General features: G+C 34.5%; 4 protein-coding genes across 9 annotated transcripts; 3 read left to right on the top strand and 1 right to left on the bottom strand.

The window, feature by feature from the left end:
• Positions 1–2,442: 2,442 nt before the first annotated feature.
• LOC143367330 (bolA-like protein 2) lies at positions 2,443–5,436 on the top strand. The gene is made up of 3 exons (XM_076809004.1): positions 2,443–2,584; positions 5,149–5,243; positions 5,320–5,436. The coding sequence occupies exons 1-3, from the start codon at positions 2,522–2,524 to the stop codon at positions 5,414–5,416; spliced, it is 255 nt and encodes an 84-aa protein (XP_076665119.1). The 5' UTR covers positions 2,443–2,521; the 3' UTR covers positions 5,417–5,436.
• Positions 2,445–5,436, top strand: LOC143367326 (putative dolichyl pyrophosphate Man9GlcNAc2 alpha-1,3-glucosyltransferase). 2 transcript variants are annotated; one of them, XM_076809000.1, is made up of 4 exons: positions 2,445–2,584; positions 2,683–4,978; positions 5,149–5,243; positions 5,320–5,436. In XM_076809000.1, exon 2 carries the CDS (start codon positions 2,781–2,783, stop codon positions 4,398–4,400), a length of 1,620 nt encoding a protein of 539 aa, XP_076665115.1. In that variant the 5' UTR covers positions 2,445–2,584; positions 2,683–2,780; the 3' UTR covers positions 4,401–4,978; positions 5,149–5,243; positions 5,320–5,436. The 2 variants fall into 2 exon arrangements, with proteins under 2 accessions (XP_076665115.1, XP_076665114.1); XM_076808999.1 differs by having other exon boundaries at positions 2,683–5,064.
• Positions 5,437–5,506: 70 nt separating this feature from the next.
• Tpcn1 (two pore segment channel 1) lies at positions 5,507–14,507 on the bottom strand. Of its 5 annotated transcripts, none has more exons than XM_076808992.1 (13): positions 14,098–14,503; positions 12,264–12,478; positions 11,980–12,144; positions 11,784–11,909; positions 10,679–10,986; positions 10,302–10,582; positions 9,888–10,106; positions 9,698–9,817; positions 9,284–9,623; positions 8,902–9,203; positions 8,663–8,769; positions 8,335–8,597; positions 5,507–5,751 (listed from the first exon to the last, which is right to left on the bottom strand). In XM_076808992.1, exons 1-12 carry the CDS (start codon positions 14,198–14,200, stop codon positions 8,358–8,360), a joined length of 2,526 nt encoding a protein of 841 aa, XP_076665107.1. In that variant the 5' UTR covers positions 14,201–14,503; the 3' UTR covers positions 5,507–5,751; positions 8,335–8,357. The 5 variants fall into 5 exon arrangements, with proteins under 5 accessions (XP_076665107.1, XP_076665109.1, XP_076665108.1 ...); XM_076808994.1 differs by lacking the exon at positions 5,507–5,751 and adding an exon at positions 6,693–8,182 and having other exon boundaries at positions 12,264–12,445; positions 14,098–14,507; XM_076808993.1 differs by lacking the exon at positions 5,507–5,751 and adding an exon at positions 6,693–7,287 and having other exon boundaries at positions 14,098–14,505.
• Positions 5,625–7,008, top strand: LOC143367282 (mevalonate kinase-like). Its single transcript, XM_076808919.1, has 2 exons — positions 5,625–6,512; positions 6,748–7,008. The coding sequence occupies exons 1-2, from the start codon at positions 5,625–5,627 to the stop codon at positions 7,006–7,008; spliced, it is 1,149 nt and encodes a 382-aa protein (XP_076665034.1).
• Positions 14,508–15,348: the final 841 nt, after the last annotated feature.

Raw genomic sequence — 15,348 nt, 5'->3', positions numbered from 1 at the left:
ACACGACTGCTCCTGAGGAATTTATATATAACGGACTCATGAAAGACAATTGAGACTTCGTAAGGCTACTATATAATTGATCACATTCTCATTATTTAGTGTTGACACTAGGTGGAAACTGTTCTTCCATACACTACATTTTCGATACACTATATACACACATGGAAAATTAAGGACGACATGCATAATAATGCGTAACGTTATGCCATAACAGAGCCTATTGTTCGTGATACTCTAGGCGCTACAGATTTAAATAAAGAATATAAGTGCTCATCAATAAGTTTGAATATTATCAAAAATCATATATTTCTTTCTATGAAAGAATGATCGAAACAATCGAAATAAAGCTTTCTTATAAATTGATAAAAGAATACAGTGTATCGTATAGTTTCTGTGGAGAATTTAATTACAAATTGTGATAGTTATATTTGCAATTAGATATTATTAAATTGATATATTTATATAAAACGTGAACTTCTGTTCCTGTGCATTACATTCTCAAATCTATGTATATTTACTTGAATTTATATACTCTTTGCTTCATAATAATATATTTACGCTTCTTGAAGGAACTCAGTGTCAGAAGCTATAGATAATAATATTAATTAATTATGTTGTAACAAGAGAATATGAATGTATGAATAATTTACTATGTTATATCACATTTCTAATACTTTATCAGCGGCTCACGAAATAATCAATGTAAAATTATATTTGCCTATTTTGTGGCACACCGATTGACAGAAATATCTTCATCCAATGCCGCCATCCACTGCGGAACTAGTAACAGACGTTATCTACATCTTACTAAATTTAATACAATTCTTCCCTGAAGGTATAGCAAAAGCTGTCCGCGGTATGCATTGGATGTATATGTGAATCGCCCAACGATAAAGCGTTAAGAGCAAAGAAAATCAATATCAGTATCGAAACAAATTTCGGATACTTTTATGTAAGACGTATGCATTAATATGATCTTATAACAATTTTGTTGATACAATATGTATATCATTGTTGGAAATAATTTATTATTGTTATGAGAATTCTAGCAATTATATTGCGCTAGCTGGAATCAGGTATTAGACAATATGGATGTGCCATGTACATATAATATAGCTTGTCAAAACAATGATTAGTTGTTTCTTACAAGAATTTTATAAATGCAATGTTACTGTTCCATTCATTTAAGAAGAAAATATTTCCAAAATGTAATCATTAATTAATGATATTCATCTATATTTTGGGGACTAAATTATATTTTTACATTAGCAGATTAAAATAAATTAGATATATTAGTTATAGCAATCTATATTACGCAAAGCTGTACCATTTCTTACGCAGGTGGGCAAAAGCATCCGGCAACCAATACGCTCTATGCGATTACAGCAAGTAAACGAATTTTTTGAAAAGATAATTTCTTATGTAACAGGGATTATTTTTTTAAATCTGATTTTGCTACCCACGGTGCTCAGGGGATCGTAGCTTTTACCAAAATTTTTATTCTTGCAAGAAGAATCATAATTGCTATTGTTTCTAATTTAACATATTCATTCTGGCGCATAATTTAGCACGCTTCTTTATCAGATAGCAGTCCAATAAAGTACAAGAATATCTGAGGCACCGATGGACCGTACCATCGTGTGCCAACGCAGTATGCATCGAACCACCGGTAGCTCAGGCCAGGAACTTGTAAATTCAACCCAAAGTTTTACATCATTGGATAAGACACATTTGATTAAATTCGAGCGACTGTTATATTTGTGAAACGAAAATAAACCTACCGCAGCAAAGAGACCTTTAAACATTTATAACTTTACATGCCATGTATCCCACGGAAAAAATAAATTATAATTTTAATTTGAAAGAAAAGTGAACTACATATCTTTATACGATTCACAATCAGTAGATTAATTTTCTGCCTTATCTAAGATTTTTACAGATATTTTTAAACCTTGATTATTGAATAACTGACGAATCTAAACATAATCATTCTAGTCCAAACTTCATTTGCAAAGTAAATCGCGTTGAAGCGCAATTAAGTAGAATCGGATATTTCATTACTTACATATTCCATGAAAGTTTCCTTTCTTCCGGGTAAAGTGTGTCAGAGATAAGTTCCATTACCACCGACAATTTCCAGGTAAACACGCGTGAATTTGAAATGAAAAAAACGTCCGTCGAATTAATCATTTCGGAACTATTCAAAATTGTACGATTGATCGATAGTTTAGTAATCGATTGATAAGCCGTATCAAATGACTTCAACGAATTCAAATATTACACCGACTCTGAGGTCAGATTAAATCCAAAAACAATTCAAATGGTAAACAGCTATTATACAACAAATCGAATACGGAATTTCGTAGCACCTCAAGAATTTTAGCTTTAAATATCATTCGACTGCCTTATTCATTTCGCGAATAATAGTAATATATGTAAGCGCAAGTGCATACACCGCAACACGTATGCAACGAGCGAGCGATACTCGAACAACAGATTTTCAAAAAGTTCATGACCAAATATGCCATATTCCGAGAATTACATTAAAGATAAGTTAACCGAGGGATTGAATGCATCACACGTGGTACGTATATTATTGCTTTCACTGCATGTACATGCACGTTCCTTGCGTTCTTTATGTTGCCATCGGCTCTAACCTCGAATTCTCCACCACGAACCTAGGTCGCTAGACGTTGTTTCAGAACCGTTATTTCTTAATTGCGATCGAGGGTGTACTAGGAGTGTAAAATCCAGGAGATCGTCAGCGTGTGCGATTAAAGATGCAAGAAAATACACAGATCGTATTAATCTCCCTTTTTGCCCTACTTTTAAGATGGTGCGTTACGTACCATTCTTACAGCGGTCAAGGGATGCCTCCAATGTTTGGAGATTATGAGGCGCAACGACATTGGCAAGAAATAACATTAAATCTTCCAATCAAGAAGTGGTATACCAATACGACGGACAACGATCTACAATACTGGGGATTAGATTATCCTCCTTTAACTGCTTATCATAGTTTCGCCCTGGGCTATATCGCGGAGAAGATTAATTCCTCGTACGTGAGATTACACGAATCTAGAGGCATCTCATCCGAGGATCACAAATACTTTATGAGACTTACTGTTCTGTGCGCAGATATTTTTGTTTACGTACCATCGTTGATCTATTTTGTATTCACTGATAATCGAGAGGAGACTGCGAGAGGAGAATTCAGTATCTTTAGTCTCAGAAAGAAACACATCGTACTTCTAAACATGTTAATGTATCCAGGTTTAATATTAATAGATCACGGTCATTTCCAATACAATTGTGCGTCCTTAGGGCTGTTTATCGGCGCCGTTACGGCTATGCTTCGAAATTCATTTATTATCGGCTCGTTTCTGTTTGTCGCAGCATTGAATTATAAGCAAATGGAGCTGTATCATGCTTTGCCAATTTTCTTTTATATACTCGGAAAGTATTCGCCTTTAAAAAGATTTTGCTGGTCCCATCTAAGGATGTTATTATGCATATCGTTCGCCGTAGTCGTCAGCTTTGCCATCATGTGGCTGCCTTTTCTAAGAAACGTGGAGACATTTACAAACGTTATTTTCCGGTTATTCCCAGTCGCCAGGGGCGTGTTCGAGGATAAAGTTGCTAATATCTGGTGCGCAGTCAACGTTCTTTATAAATTGCAAGGTGGCTTCGCAAATCAGCAATTGGCTAAAGTTTGTCTGGCAATAACAACATTCGCAGCTCTGCCAAGCTGCGTAAATCTATATCGAACTCCAGAAAAAGAGAAATTCATTATTTCCCTTATTAATTGTTCATTAGCGTTTTTCCTTTTCTCGTTTCAAGTTCATGAGAAATCAATTCTCCTTGTTGCCGTTCCAGTCTTATTACACTTTCGAGATGACCCGTTTCCGTGCTTCTGGTTTCTAATTGTTTCACAATTCAGCATGTTACCTTTATTTATAAAAGATGATTTATACGTAGCATACTGTGCTACGATAATTTTTTACTTTTGTTTCACTTTCTGGTCGTGCCCTGATATATTTAGTTACGATGTATATAATGTTAATTCGAAGCAGAGTATAAATGCTGCGACCAGTGAAAGGCAAATTAAAATGAAACTGAGAAACAATAAGAACAAATCAGTTTTCGCGAAAGTGAAACAGGATGTATCATTTTACTGCAGAAACAGATTCGATACCTTATTAAATTACGATCTATATTTTTGGATAATAGTTCTGTTCTACAGCTCAATCTTAGGAATAATAATATTATCTATCGTTAGTGGTTTTCTAAATCCTCCAAACAAATATCCAGATCTATTCGCATTATTAGTTTCCATGTATTCCTGTGGGCATTTTATTATTTTCTATTTATATTTCAATTACAAGCAATTGTGTACATAAAAAAAATATTATATAAATATTAAATAAATAAATAAATTAGTTTACACGCATTAATATTGCATTCCTTGATTTACAAAATCGCGGTAGGATATTTATTGATATTGTAGCGATTGAAAATTCTGTTTCTTTATGGAAATTCATTCGGGGATATATTTTTCTTCTGTATGTTCACTGCAAATAAATAATTTCAATACTGAATATATTCATGAGTAAATGTATAGCTCATAAATAGCGCATGTGATGTAAATGGCGTAGATATCTCTCTACGCGAAAATGCGTCCATGTAACATTTACAATTTTTATAAAAGTTTCCATTTTTTCGTATCCAGTGAACTATTTCCACACGCGCGCATACAAAAACCACAACACAAAACTACTTGTTACTATAGTGCAGATATTAACAATATGTAGCACCATCTTTGTCAACTCTAGTAGACTGTAGCATTTTTTGTAAATTATATAATCCACACGGACCTGAACTTTGCTCTGCTACTGAATATTACTTTACTAAATTAGCATAACAACAATATTGTACATATAGGTTGAACCTGTGTCAGTAGTAAAATAGAGTCCGCCTTGTAAGCATCTTATCTGTTGAACAGATTTTCACTTCACAAGATAATAAAATAAACTTCATATATTTCTAATACCAGTGTTAAACAATGTAATTGATACTGCAACGCGAACAATATTCTATTATCATTAGCGTACGCGTCAAATAATTGTTACCTAATTTTAATTGTTGCAGGAAGTGGTAGATGAATCTGATGGTTGTGGTGCTAAGTTTTCTGCAATAATTGTTTCTGATGCATTCGAAGGCAAACCTTTACTACAACGTCACAGGTACTACATTTCTACGTTTCTAAAAGCTACGTATAATCCATATATAAATTCGTTATTTCTTTTGCAAATACGTTAGATTGGTGAATGGAATTTTGGAAGAGGAGCTCAAAGCAATTCATGCATTCTCGCAAAAGACTTTAACACCGGAACAGTGGGAAAAACAGAAAAGCTAATCCATTTTACTTTATATAGCGGGGAACAAAGTATTAATGCCGATTTATCAGCTTATATTATAAAGGTATACAATTTTCTACACTTACGTGTATTTTTTAAAACCAATTATTTTATTATCTTGTTTTACGTTAATACTCCGCTATAGTAATTTCAAAATCTAATTCTTTGCTGCTAGCGATCGTACGAATAAAGCCGAAGGAACCTAAAATGATTCAGTTCAAAGTATCTGCGCCGGGGAAAGTCATTCTTTATGGAGAACATGCTGTAGTATATGGGAAAACTGCGGTCGCAGCTAGTTTGGGTTTACGCACAGTTATAGACTTCACCGAGCTACCTGAAACAGAACAAGTTATTAAAATATGCTTCCCTAAAGTAAATTTATTCCTAACTTTACCTCTACAACAATTACAAAGTTTCTTTCTCACTAACAAGAACGTAGAGTCCATAGAGAGCCATGAAATGTTTTACAATCAAATAAAGCAGTTCGTTAGCATTATTAGTTACGCCACTTTGCCGCAGAAATTAAGCCTAGAAGCATTCTTTTATCTTCTTATTTATATCGCGCACAAGGATGACATTCATATAAAGCCATTTCAAATTCATTTAAACACTGAATTGTCAGTTGGTTCTGGTGTTGGTAGTTCCGCCTCGTACGCAGTGTGCCTCGCTGCGTGCTTTTTACATTGGTCGCATTTGCAAAAGAACATTTACAAGGCGTTAGATATTTCTGATTTGGAAGCTATCTCAAAGTACGCTTTGAATTGCGAAAGAATTATGCATGGCACTCCATCCGGAATAGATAATTCTATCTGCACATATGGATCGATAATAGAGTTCAAGAAAGGTGATTATCTGAAACCGCTGGCTGTCACGGAAACCTTGAAAATTCTACTGGTAGATACAAGAGTCAGTAGAAGTACCAAAGCGTTGGTGGAAAAGTTATCAGAACTGAAGCACAGGTATCCTGTTATTATTAATCCAATTTTGGATTCGATTGGGAATGTAGCGAAGGAAGCGGTGGAAGTTGTACAAAGAATTAACGCACTCTCAGTTCCTGATAATGAGTCTCTCCTCGAATGCTACAAACAACTGATGGTGAGTGTTCAAGTTCAAAATATCGTCGCTAACAAGGGGAGGACACCATGTGATAGACACCGATTTTGATGAGCCTTGGCACGATGGATCTATGTCGAAAATCCATCGTGCCAAGGGTCATCAAAATCGGTGTCTATCACATGGTGTCCTCCCCTTGTAAGTAGAAAACATGATAATTAGTTTCAATATCTGTAAATTTATTCAAATCTTCTTATGGCGCATCGTATCGTTGCAGACGCTTATTAACATAAATCAAGGATTACTAGCGACGTGTCAACTTTCGCATCCATCCTTAGACAGAATTTGTGCCGAAGCACAGAATTACGCTTTGGCAGCGAAACTTACAGGCGCTGGGGGTGGCGGGTACGCATTTATTTTATTGCAACCAGACACTCAGCCGGAAACAATATCAAGTCTTTCAAGAAAACTGATCGCAGATGGATTTACTGTTACATTGACAAACTTAGGGGGTGCTGGTGTACAAATTCATAAATAATATGTTATGAATATATATGATAGCAAAATAAATTTACTTATGCCTTCTCGTACAAATAAAATTTCTCTTATAATTGTTCATTACGATGGCGCAATCTTCATTAAAATATTTGTATGATTTTTATGTAAATGTTTTATTCTTATACAAATACAAATAAGTACTACTGACTCTTCAATTTATAGTTTTCTTCTATTTTTCAGTCAGTGTATATAGCCTATTTTTCAATATGGTTCAGATTGAATACTCTAATGTGACGTACACATACTGTAATATAATTTACTGAAATGGAAATTAAGACTGAATTCATTTTTTAGTAATAATACACCTTTGGCAGAAAAAAATACATAAAGTCAGGGGCGGATTTGGGTATAGGCTAAATAAGCTGCAACCTAGGGCGGCAAATTTGGGGAGGGGACAACAAATTTTGGGGAGCGATAAATTTTGAGGAGCATCAAATTTTGGGGAGCGGCAAATTTTAAGGAACAACAAATTTGGGGAGCGACAAATTTTGAGCGAAACAAATTGGAATAGGTTTAAACACAGAGGCTTGAGACAACTTTAAAAACAATTCAGTTTTTGTTTCATGTAGCGAATTAGCAATGCGTCATATATGAGTTGCCACATTGAATTAATTTTGAAATTGTCTCGACTCCTGAATTAAAATATGTGACGAAATTTCGCGGAAAGGGCGGCAGACGCTTGTCAGCGTATGGACGCCAAATTTCAAATCCGCCCCGGCGTAAAGTTAATGCAAATCTAAGAAATTATTATACAAAATACAAAGTGAATACAAGTCATGGACCACATGGATAATCCAAATATGTTGCGATCTTTATCTTAACGACATAAATTATATTAAAAAAAAAAAAACAGTCTGATACTCTTCGATGCAACTTAAGTCAACTTTTTATGTATATATTTTTTATAGTTTTTATTCTTATTTGCATAAAATAGTACGTGCAAAGTAAATGGAAAGAGAACGCTCAACTGTGATATCGTCTCACTAGTTAAAAATATAAAATAACTTTTTGCTAATACTTTTTACTGGTCGTTTGTATTATACTTTCCTCTAAAAAAAAAGAGGAAAAGTCACTTAAAGTTCTATAAAGTTTCTACAAATTTATCTACCAATTCAGTATATATGTCACGATGTAACGTAACTGTATAGTATCATCTGGAATAAAGAAATATTATGTTTTACATCCAACTAAATTGTATATCGTCTAATTTAATGCGTTTATAATTTAAAGGCTTTCACCCGTGGTCATTTGTTAAAAATTACTATTACGAATTCTTAATATGTAGTATAAAAATGATTAAACATACGTTTGATTTATTATTATCAACAATTACACAACGTTGGACGTGTTGCGATAGGCTGGCCGTAAGTTTCCACTTGATCCAAGCTGGTCTGACTCAGAAATTCCATCTTCCCTACAGTTTTCTTCAGAATAATGTACAGCATTCGATAAGCACTGTCTCTCTGCTTCCTTTGCTTCTGCAATCCATTCATTTATCTCAATTGTGTACATTTTTCTCTGCAAAACTTCTCGCGTACGGGGACGTGATCCAATAAAAACAGTGGTGCCCTACAATATGTCTGTATAATCACAATGTAATGAGAAATACGATCTGGAGTTTTGTATTCACTTACGCCAACAATAAGCGAAGGCCGTAATTTCTCTAGAAGTTGAAAATCTTCTATTATACATTGCAATTCGTCCCATCTTAGTTCCACTTCTTCGTGGAGCATTTTTTCCTCTGTAATATTATTATTTATTACACATATAAATAAGCAAATAAAAGTCACAGCCAATCTTGTTCACGAAAATTTTAAAAATTACTCATGACTTGTATGACATTTCGAGTTTATGGATATAAAAATATAATCACCATCTCGTTTGGATGTTGATTTCTTGTAGTGTATTCTAAATCGAAATGCTTCCAAGAAACTGGACACCACAATCGTTAACACAATCATCGTGACCAAGTAAAATTTCATAAAATATATCCTTGTATACATGCCGACAGTAAATGCATATGCGTTCATCAATATAAACCAATTATTCACAACTGTTAATTCAAAGAGAGTCATACCACTGGCTATGAGATTGTCAAAAGTATTGAGATAATAATATCCCAACGTAGTACTTTCGTTGGCAGAGTACTTGTAAAAATCTTCCACCGTTGTGTTTCTGCCAAACAAATCTCTCATGTAATACACTGTTCGAAGCTGCGGTTTATTCGCAAAAAGAATTCATGTATCTGCACGTACTTGCAACAATTTCGCATATTGTATCCAGCAAACAATTCCATTCCAATGATCGCAAAGAAATAATACAAGACAAGCATGACAACTGCAGTCGAGGACATTAGAGGAGTTAAAATGACAAGGGTACCAAAAACATCTCGATATCTCTTCTTCATTTTAAACAATCTCAACAATCTAAGCGGCCTAAATAGAACAAAAAACGTTGCCGACGGAAAGAGACACAAGATGCAAGCAGCCACGAGTGTCATTACAGAGGTCCCTAAATCGAAAAGATTCCATCCGGAACTAAGGTACCGTCTCGTACCAAGTCCCAGCACTTTGATTAATGCCTCGGTAACAAATACTATAATTAAGAACAGTATTGTAATTATTGTACTATTACACGCATTACGTTTACAAATACCCCATTTTACGTACTTCCTCCGAAAAGAAAAGTATCCCAAGATGCAGCAAATAAACGTGCACTGTGGAGACTACTGTCGTTTGGCTCTAATATCCTTATTATCATAGCGATACCATTTGCAACGATCGTTATATCTAAAAGTTGCAGAATCTTTAATTAAGATGTAATAAATAAATCGATATTGTAGATGTCTCTTAAACTTACACATCAGAGTTTCAAAGTATGCCCATCTAATAGCAGCGTGAGCTCCTGTGCAGAGGATTTGTAGGGGTTGCGATGTACTGTGGTACCAAGGTACAGTTGAGTACTGTGGTTCCCACTGAAGTATAATGGTATCGTAGATATTCAAGAACTCTTCGGCACTTAGAGCTCCACCCCCCGAAGCATTCAAATGACGAAACATTAGAACGATATCTCTTATGTCTGTAAAAAGATTTTCATACTTCGTACAATCTATGTTTGAAATTAAATAGAGGAGTTATGTTAAATTATTTTATTTTACTAATTCATTGAATTCCTTTAAGTTTTATATTTATGAAGTTAATTGTATTTTATCAAAGGTGTATAATTATTTTTTATGATTGTATGATTTGATTTGAATTAAATTTGAATGCATACTTTTATTCGGGGTATAGTATCGTATTAGCCCTTCGAACTGACGAAATCTCATTTTGTCTGGATTCTGTTTTGAAACTAATAATTTAAAGGCGTGTTGACATGCGTTCCTTTTGTGTAAAAATAGCTTTTTAAATTTGTCACGCTCGGCTGCTGTAAATGTTTCGTTTACTACTGCCAACATCAAATTCATCATCACATACAACATAGTGGACAGGTAAGATACAAAATATATTGCGTACCACTTGTTTCTTGAATATGACGGCATCATTACGTCTGGAAAACTAAGCGGTGAAATTATTACGCTTCAGATTTTAAAAGAATTCACCAAATTATGTTAAAGAAAATGCAAAGCATTCGTGAGCATTGTGGGTACTTACTTAGCGGTGGTGAGAAGGACGAAAAGACTTACAAAACTATCTTGCAGCGTAGAGAAATTTCTATTCATTTCACAGAACATGTAATAGCCCAATACTGTGTAAAGTGTAATAAAAAATAAAAGCAGGCCCAACATATCCAAAATCGGTGGCAATGTTAAAAGTATTTGCCTTATAAATCTTCTAACACCTCCGAAACATTTTGTATCTACTAAAAAGATAGGCCTCAAAGCACGTGTCACGCGAAAATGCGACGATTGTCGAACTAAAACTGTCATAGCTTCCAAAAACATAATGGCCAATGTGATACACTGCAAAAGAAATTATTATTTGCGATAAGTACAGATTGGAATTAAAATAAAAGAAATTTTTATGTAAGTATCGAGGCTTAAAGTAGCGATAAGTATTACAAATTTCATATATCTCTTCGAGAATATTGTACTATATTTAATAACGAATGTTTCCTTTACTGCGTATTTCACTGTAACTTTATTGAACTGCGGTCTGGATTATTTAAAATGATCTGTTTGGATATATGAATTACAAGACCACATGAATATTATCATCAGTGTCTAATACTTTTGTGTCATTGCATGAGAGACATGAATATGAATGAGGGCATTATAAGTAATGAGTTATTAACAGTGATATCACGGACAAAACACACATAATATTGATTAAAAAATTGAATAAGCGTATTTAATAAAGTCTACCCCAATAAAGGTATTAAGTGTAACATTAATTTTGCATATAGATAGCGTGGCAGAGAAGAATAAACAATTTGATTGCAGCCTAGTTTTAGTAAAAATGTAATCTGGAACAGTCCGTAGGTTTCTTATCTTCTCATTAGTGCCCTCACACATTGTTTGTATCAGTACTATGGAAAACAACCGTGTAATTATATGTTCCGTTCTGATGCATTGGCAAAGAAGTTGATGCTGACCGCAATTCAACCGCATAATGAAATTTATTCTGTTTACTTGCAATTAGGAAATACGGATGCAAGTAATTACGTGGAAGTACGGAAGGATATTATAGTAACAACACGAAATATCATGAAAATGTAAACGAATCGTGAAATTCACTTTTAAAGAAATTAAGCTTTTACCTTTAACATTGTCCGTTTATGTTTTAACATAGTTGACCAGCCGATCCATCTTAATTTTAAAGCTAATTCTATACCTATGATTATTAAAGCAAAAAGTTCTATGGATCCATGGGCCCATACCGGTATCTAAAATAAAATGTACAAATCTACAGAAAGAATGTTTCGAAAGGATATTATATCTTTGTAAGTAACTTACACCAAATAGCGGTACAGCTGGCTCTTCCACAAGAGCCAAAGCCAATAGTACGAGGGAAGTCAATAAATCTAATCCATAATACCAATTATTATGAACTAAAAGGTACGCTGGTAAATCTTCCGGATGCTTTGGATGGGAGTCAAATTTTTCATTGTTCCTACCTTCCTGCGAAAATGATTTCCTTCAAATAATATATTTTACACTGTACTTTATTTCGTGTCTACAAATAATTATTGATTTAAATATAAATTATTATTGTTAGGGAAGGTGTTACGTATAGATACCTCTAAAAATATCGCAGCTTCATGGTAATTCATTTCCCAATGCAGATCATGATCCGAAAGGGAATCGTGCGGCGGAAGTATCGCATTTTCGGACATACTTTCCCTTCCTACCTCATCCGTTTCAAATTTGTGAAGAAACTGATTCATTCCACTATCCTCGGTGTTTGAATTTAAGTGATTCTCTGGAGAAGAACATGATAGCATAGATCCATATTCTAAAATAAGAATAAAAAAGTAAAGTGTATAAAAAGCAAAAGTAATATTCGGCAGATTTTGTTTCACTCGTTTCTCATACAAATCAGCTTCCTATGAAAAATATTTACTCTACGGTTCAGAATTATTTTTCCTAGACACCCTACATACCTACTACTTTATAATAAACTAGCTTTACTACTCGGCTTCACCTGAAATTTAGATTCTGATTTTATAAAAAAATAAATTTTGTAGTTTTTTTTTATGAAAATGGTCACATTCATCTGGATTAGTCTTGATAAGCCTTGAATCTTGAAAGTCTGGAAAGTCTTGATCGTCATGGAAGTCTTGAAACTCTTGCTTTAAAGTCTTGGTAGGTTTCTGACCCATATGTACGTCCACTGCTGATCCGCAGGACAATACAGTCATGAACTACGACCCTGGTGAGACTCTCCGGCCGATCAACTTGGCTGGCTTTAGCAACCAGATGTTCATTTTCAAGACTTTTAAGACTTCCAAGAATTCCAAGAATTTTAAGCTTCGAATCATGTTCGAAGTGCTTCGAAGTTTTCGTCATATATATAGATTCAAAGTGCTACAGATCCCATCACTAATTATGAATCCTTTAACAATTTGTAAATGTTTTTTTTTAACAATTGTAAATTCATTAACACGTCAGTCCATATGCTTCGATATACCGACTTTTAAATCAGTAATTTTCATAAACCTTTGGTCTAATATTCGTAACGGAAGAAGTTATAAGCAAATTTTTTGAAATTAGAATAATATTTATGGTGTTAATAATAATTACTTTCAATTTTGTGGAAGCTGTGTATTCTGATTGATAGAATATACATGTTTACTTACACCTGGTGAGTGACTCTGTATTAGCAACATTCTCGCAATAGAAGTTGTGAATTTTGAAAATCTTAATTTAAATTCGTTGTTAGCAGTCAACAAAACCCCTGGAAACAATTCTTTAAATTATCAGACCGGCATAGAAGTTTGTACAACGAAGCGCATGGACTGACGCGTTACTAATGAATTTTCACTTCTTTGACGTCCCATATCTCAGAAACTAATTGTCATCTGAACTTGAAAATTCATTGCGATTGATGTCTCATCATAAGCTATCATTTGGCGCAAAATTCAGTTCCAAAATCGTCGGACCCAAAAGGGGCGTAAAAACCCCCCATATTTATGGGTCTCTTTCTCTACCGTACTTTGTCCTAAATGTTTTAATTAAAGAAAACCGTTACTAACAAATAAACAGTTGCTCCCTATTCATTAATCAAATGGAAGAATGCCCAATACTCTCTACTGTAACAACTTGTTTTCATGAAACTTGATAACTAATATCATGCGTACAGAGTAATTGGATACAGATGTTTTGAGAATTTTCTTACATTGTATGTAATTACATAATCATAAATATTCTTAATGAAAGATAATACACACGTACATGTATTATAAAATACGTAAAACAGCAGTCATTGTGTAATTTAATAACTATTACGAAATAAGTGATCGGGGAAATGACGATCGTAGTTAAGTGTCCGCGTAAATGCGCGCCTTTCGTTGTAATTTGCCAGCAAAGGAAAGAATGAATTTAAGCGGTAATTGCACAATCGATTTCACTCACTTTGATATGATGGATGCGATGTGTCCTGTTCGAGTGATGCACTGGCATCATCGCTAAAACGTTGATAATTGCCCGCGTATTCGGTGGTGTTAGGGGAAGACATTTGAGAACGGTGTGTCACATGTCACACTTATCCAGCACGTAGCACATTTTAATAAATATCTATTTACTCTAGACCGCCGAGATCTGAATAGTGGCGTCACTGCTCGGAAGGTAAGGACTAAGTAGATTAGATTTAAAAAGGACGTACGGAGATACGTGTAAATTCTTACGCGAAAGACACTGTGTACTAAGATGTCATAATGCTGAGAGATGGTAGGTATATGAATAATGTGATGCTTCTGTATTTGACGTTCCAGGTCGTGTCGCGCATGCGCATCCGTTATATCAACGACTACCCGCATCAATGAAGTTCACCTTATTTGACCTTATAGCGAATTCGGCAGATACACACTGATAGCGAATTCAGTATCTCGCACTGACTCTGTTCTGATGCCAAAAAATGAGTTGGATTAGTTGTTTCTGATAGAGACGAAGATAGCTCTATAAGAATCAACCAATCCAAGTCATTTTCTGGTACTAGCACAGAGTCAGTGCGACATATCGAATTCGCTATGAATCCGTGGTTGTGTGGCCCCAACACAGCATTAGTGCAGCGTGTTCTCTACTTAGCACTAATTACACGCGAACAATCTCGCAATCAGTGCAGCACTGGAATCAACTGGAATGAAACCAGTACCACCAAATTGCTCTGCCGAAATTTCAGTTCAATAAAGTTCGCCCTCATCCACTTTATTTCGTTTATTCGAACATGAATTTTGCTCTACGAAAGTTGCATGAGTTAAAAGTACCAATAACTGGACACCAACGATATTTATATTTTTAATAAGCTTCGTAGAAAGTTTAGAACAATATTGTTGGGAATATATGTTATTTTGCGACTTAATCTCTGATATAAAAAATCAAGAAAGCCCTACATATAGATTTAAAATCTCAACATTATGATCCTCTTACTTTTTATTCATAATATGAGGCAGTGAGAGCGACAACGGACCAACCTTATTAAAATTGTTTTTTTCCCTATTTTATATGATTAGTAGAGCCTATTGGAATACGTTATTGCTACTAACTCAATTTCGAAAAAAATGTGGGTTAGTCCGGTGTTGCTCTCACTGCCTCATATAATAAGTGGATTTTAGTGGTATAGATTTCGTCGATATGGATTTCTTTAGCTTTCCATGAACGTGTAGC

Source organism: Andrena cerasifolii, chromosome 3 (genome assembly GCF_050908995.1).
Source record: "Andrena cerasifolii isolate SP2316 chromosome 3, iyAndCera1_principal, whole genome shotgun sequence".
Taxonomy (NCBI): domain Eukaryota; kingdom Metazoa; phylum Arthropoda; class Insecta; order Hymenoptera; family Andrenidae; genus Andrena; species Andrena cerasifolii.
Note: the sequence above shows the minus strand (reverse complement) of the source record. Positions and strands in the feature narration are given on the sequence as shown.

Bases quoted from the DNA above. Each gene is read 5' to 3' on its own strand.
- LOC143367330 (XM_076809004.1), top strand. From the start codon at position 2,522: ATGCCATATTCCGAGAATTACATTAAAGATAAGTTAACCGAGGGATTG. The intron at 2,585-5,148 runs GTACGTATATTA...TAATTGTTGCAG, and splicing joins GATTGAATGCATCACACGTG to GAAGTGGTAGATGAATCTGA. The intron at 5,244-5,319 runs GTACTACATTTC...CAAATACGTTAG, and splicing joins CCTTTACTACAACGTCACAG to ATTGGTGAATGGAATTTTGG.
- LOC143367326 (XM_076809000.1), top strand. From the start codon at position 2,781: ATGCAAGAAAATACACAGATCGTATTAATCTCCCTTTTTGCCCTACTT.
- LOC143367282 (XM_076808919.1), top strand. From the start codon at position 5,625: ATGATTCAGTTCAAAGTATCTGCGCCGGGGAAAGTCATTCTTTATGGA. The intron at 6,513-6,747 runs GTGAGTGTTCAA...GTATCGTTGCAG, and splicing joins AATGCTACAAACAACTGATG to ACGCTTATTAACATAAATCA.
- Tpcn1 (XM_076808993.1), bottom strand. From the start codon at position 14,200: ATGTCTTCCCCTAACACCACCGAATACGCGGGCAATTATCAACGTTTT. The intron at 12,145-12,263 runs GTATCTATACGT...TCATTTTCGCAG, and splicing joins AAGCTGCGATATTTTTAGAG to GAAGGTAGGAACAATGAAAA. The intron at 9,204-9,283 runs GTACGTGCAGAT...TTTGTTTGGCAG, and splicing joins AATATGCGAAATTGTTGCAA to AAACACAACGGTGGAAGATT.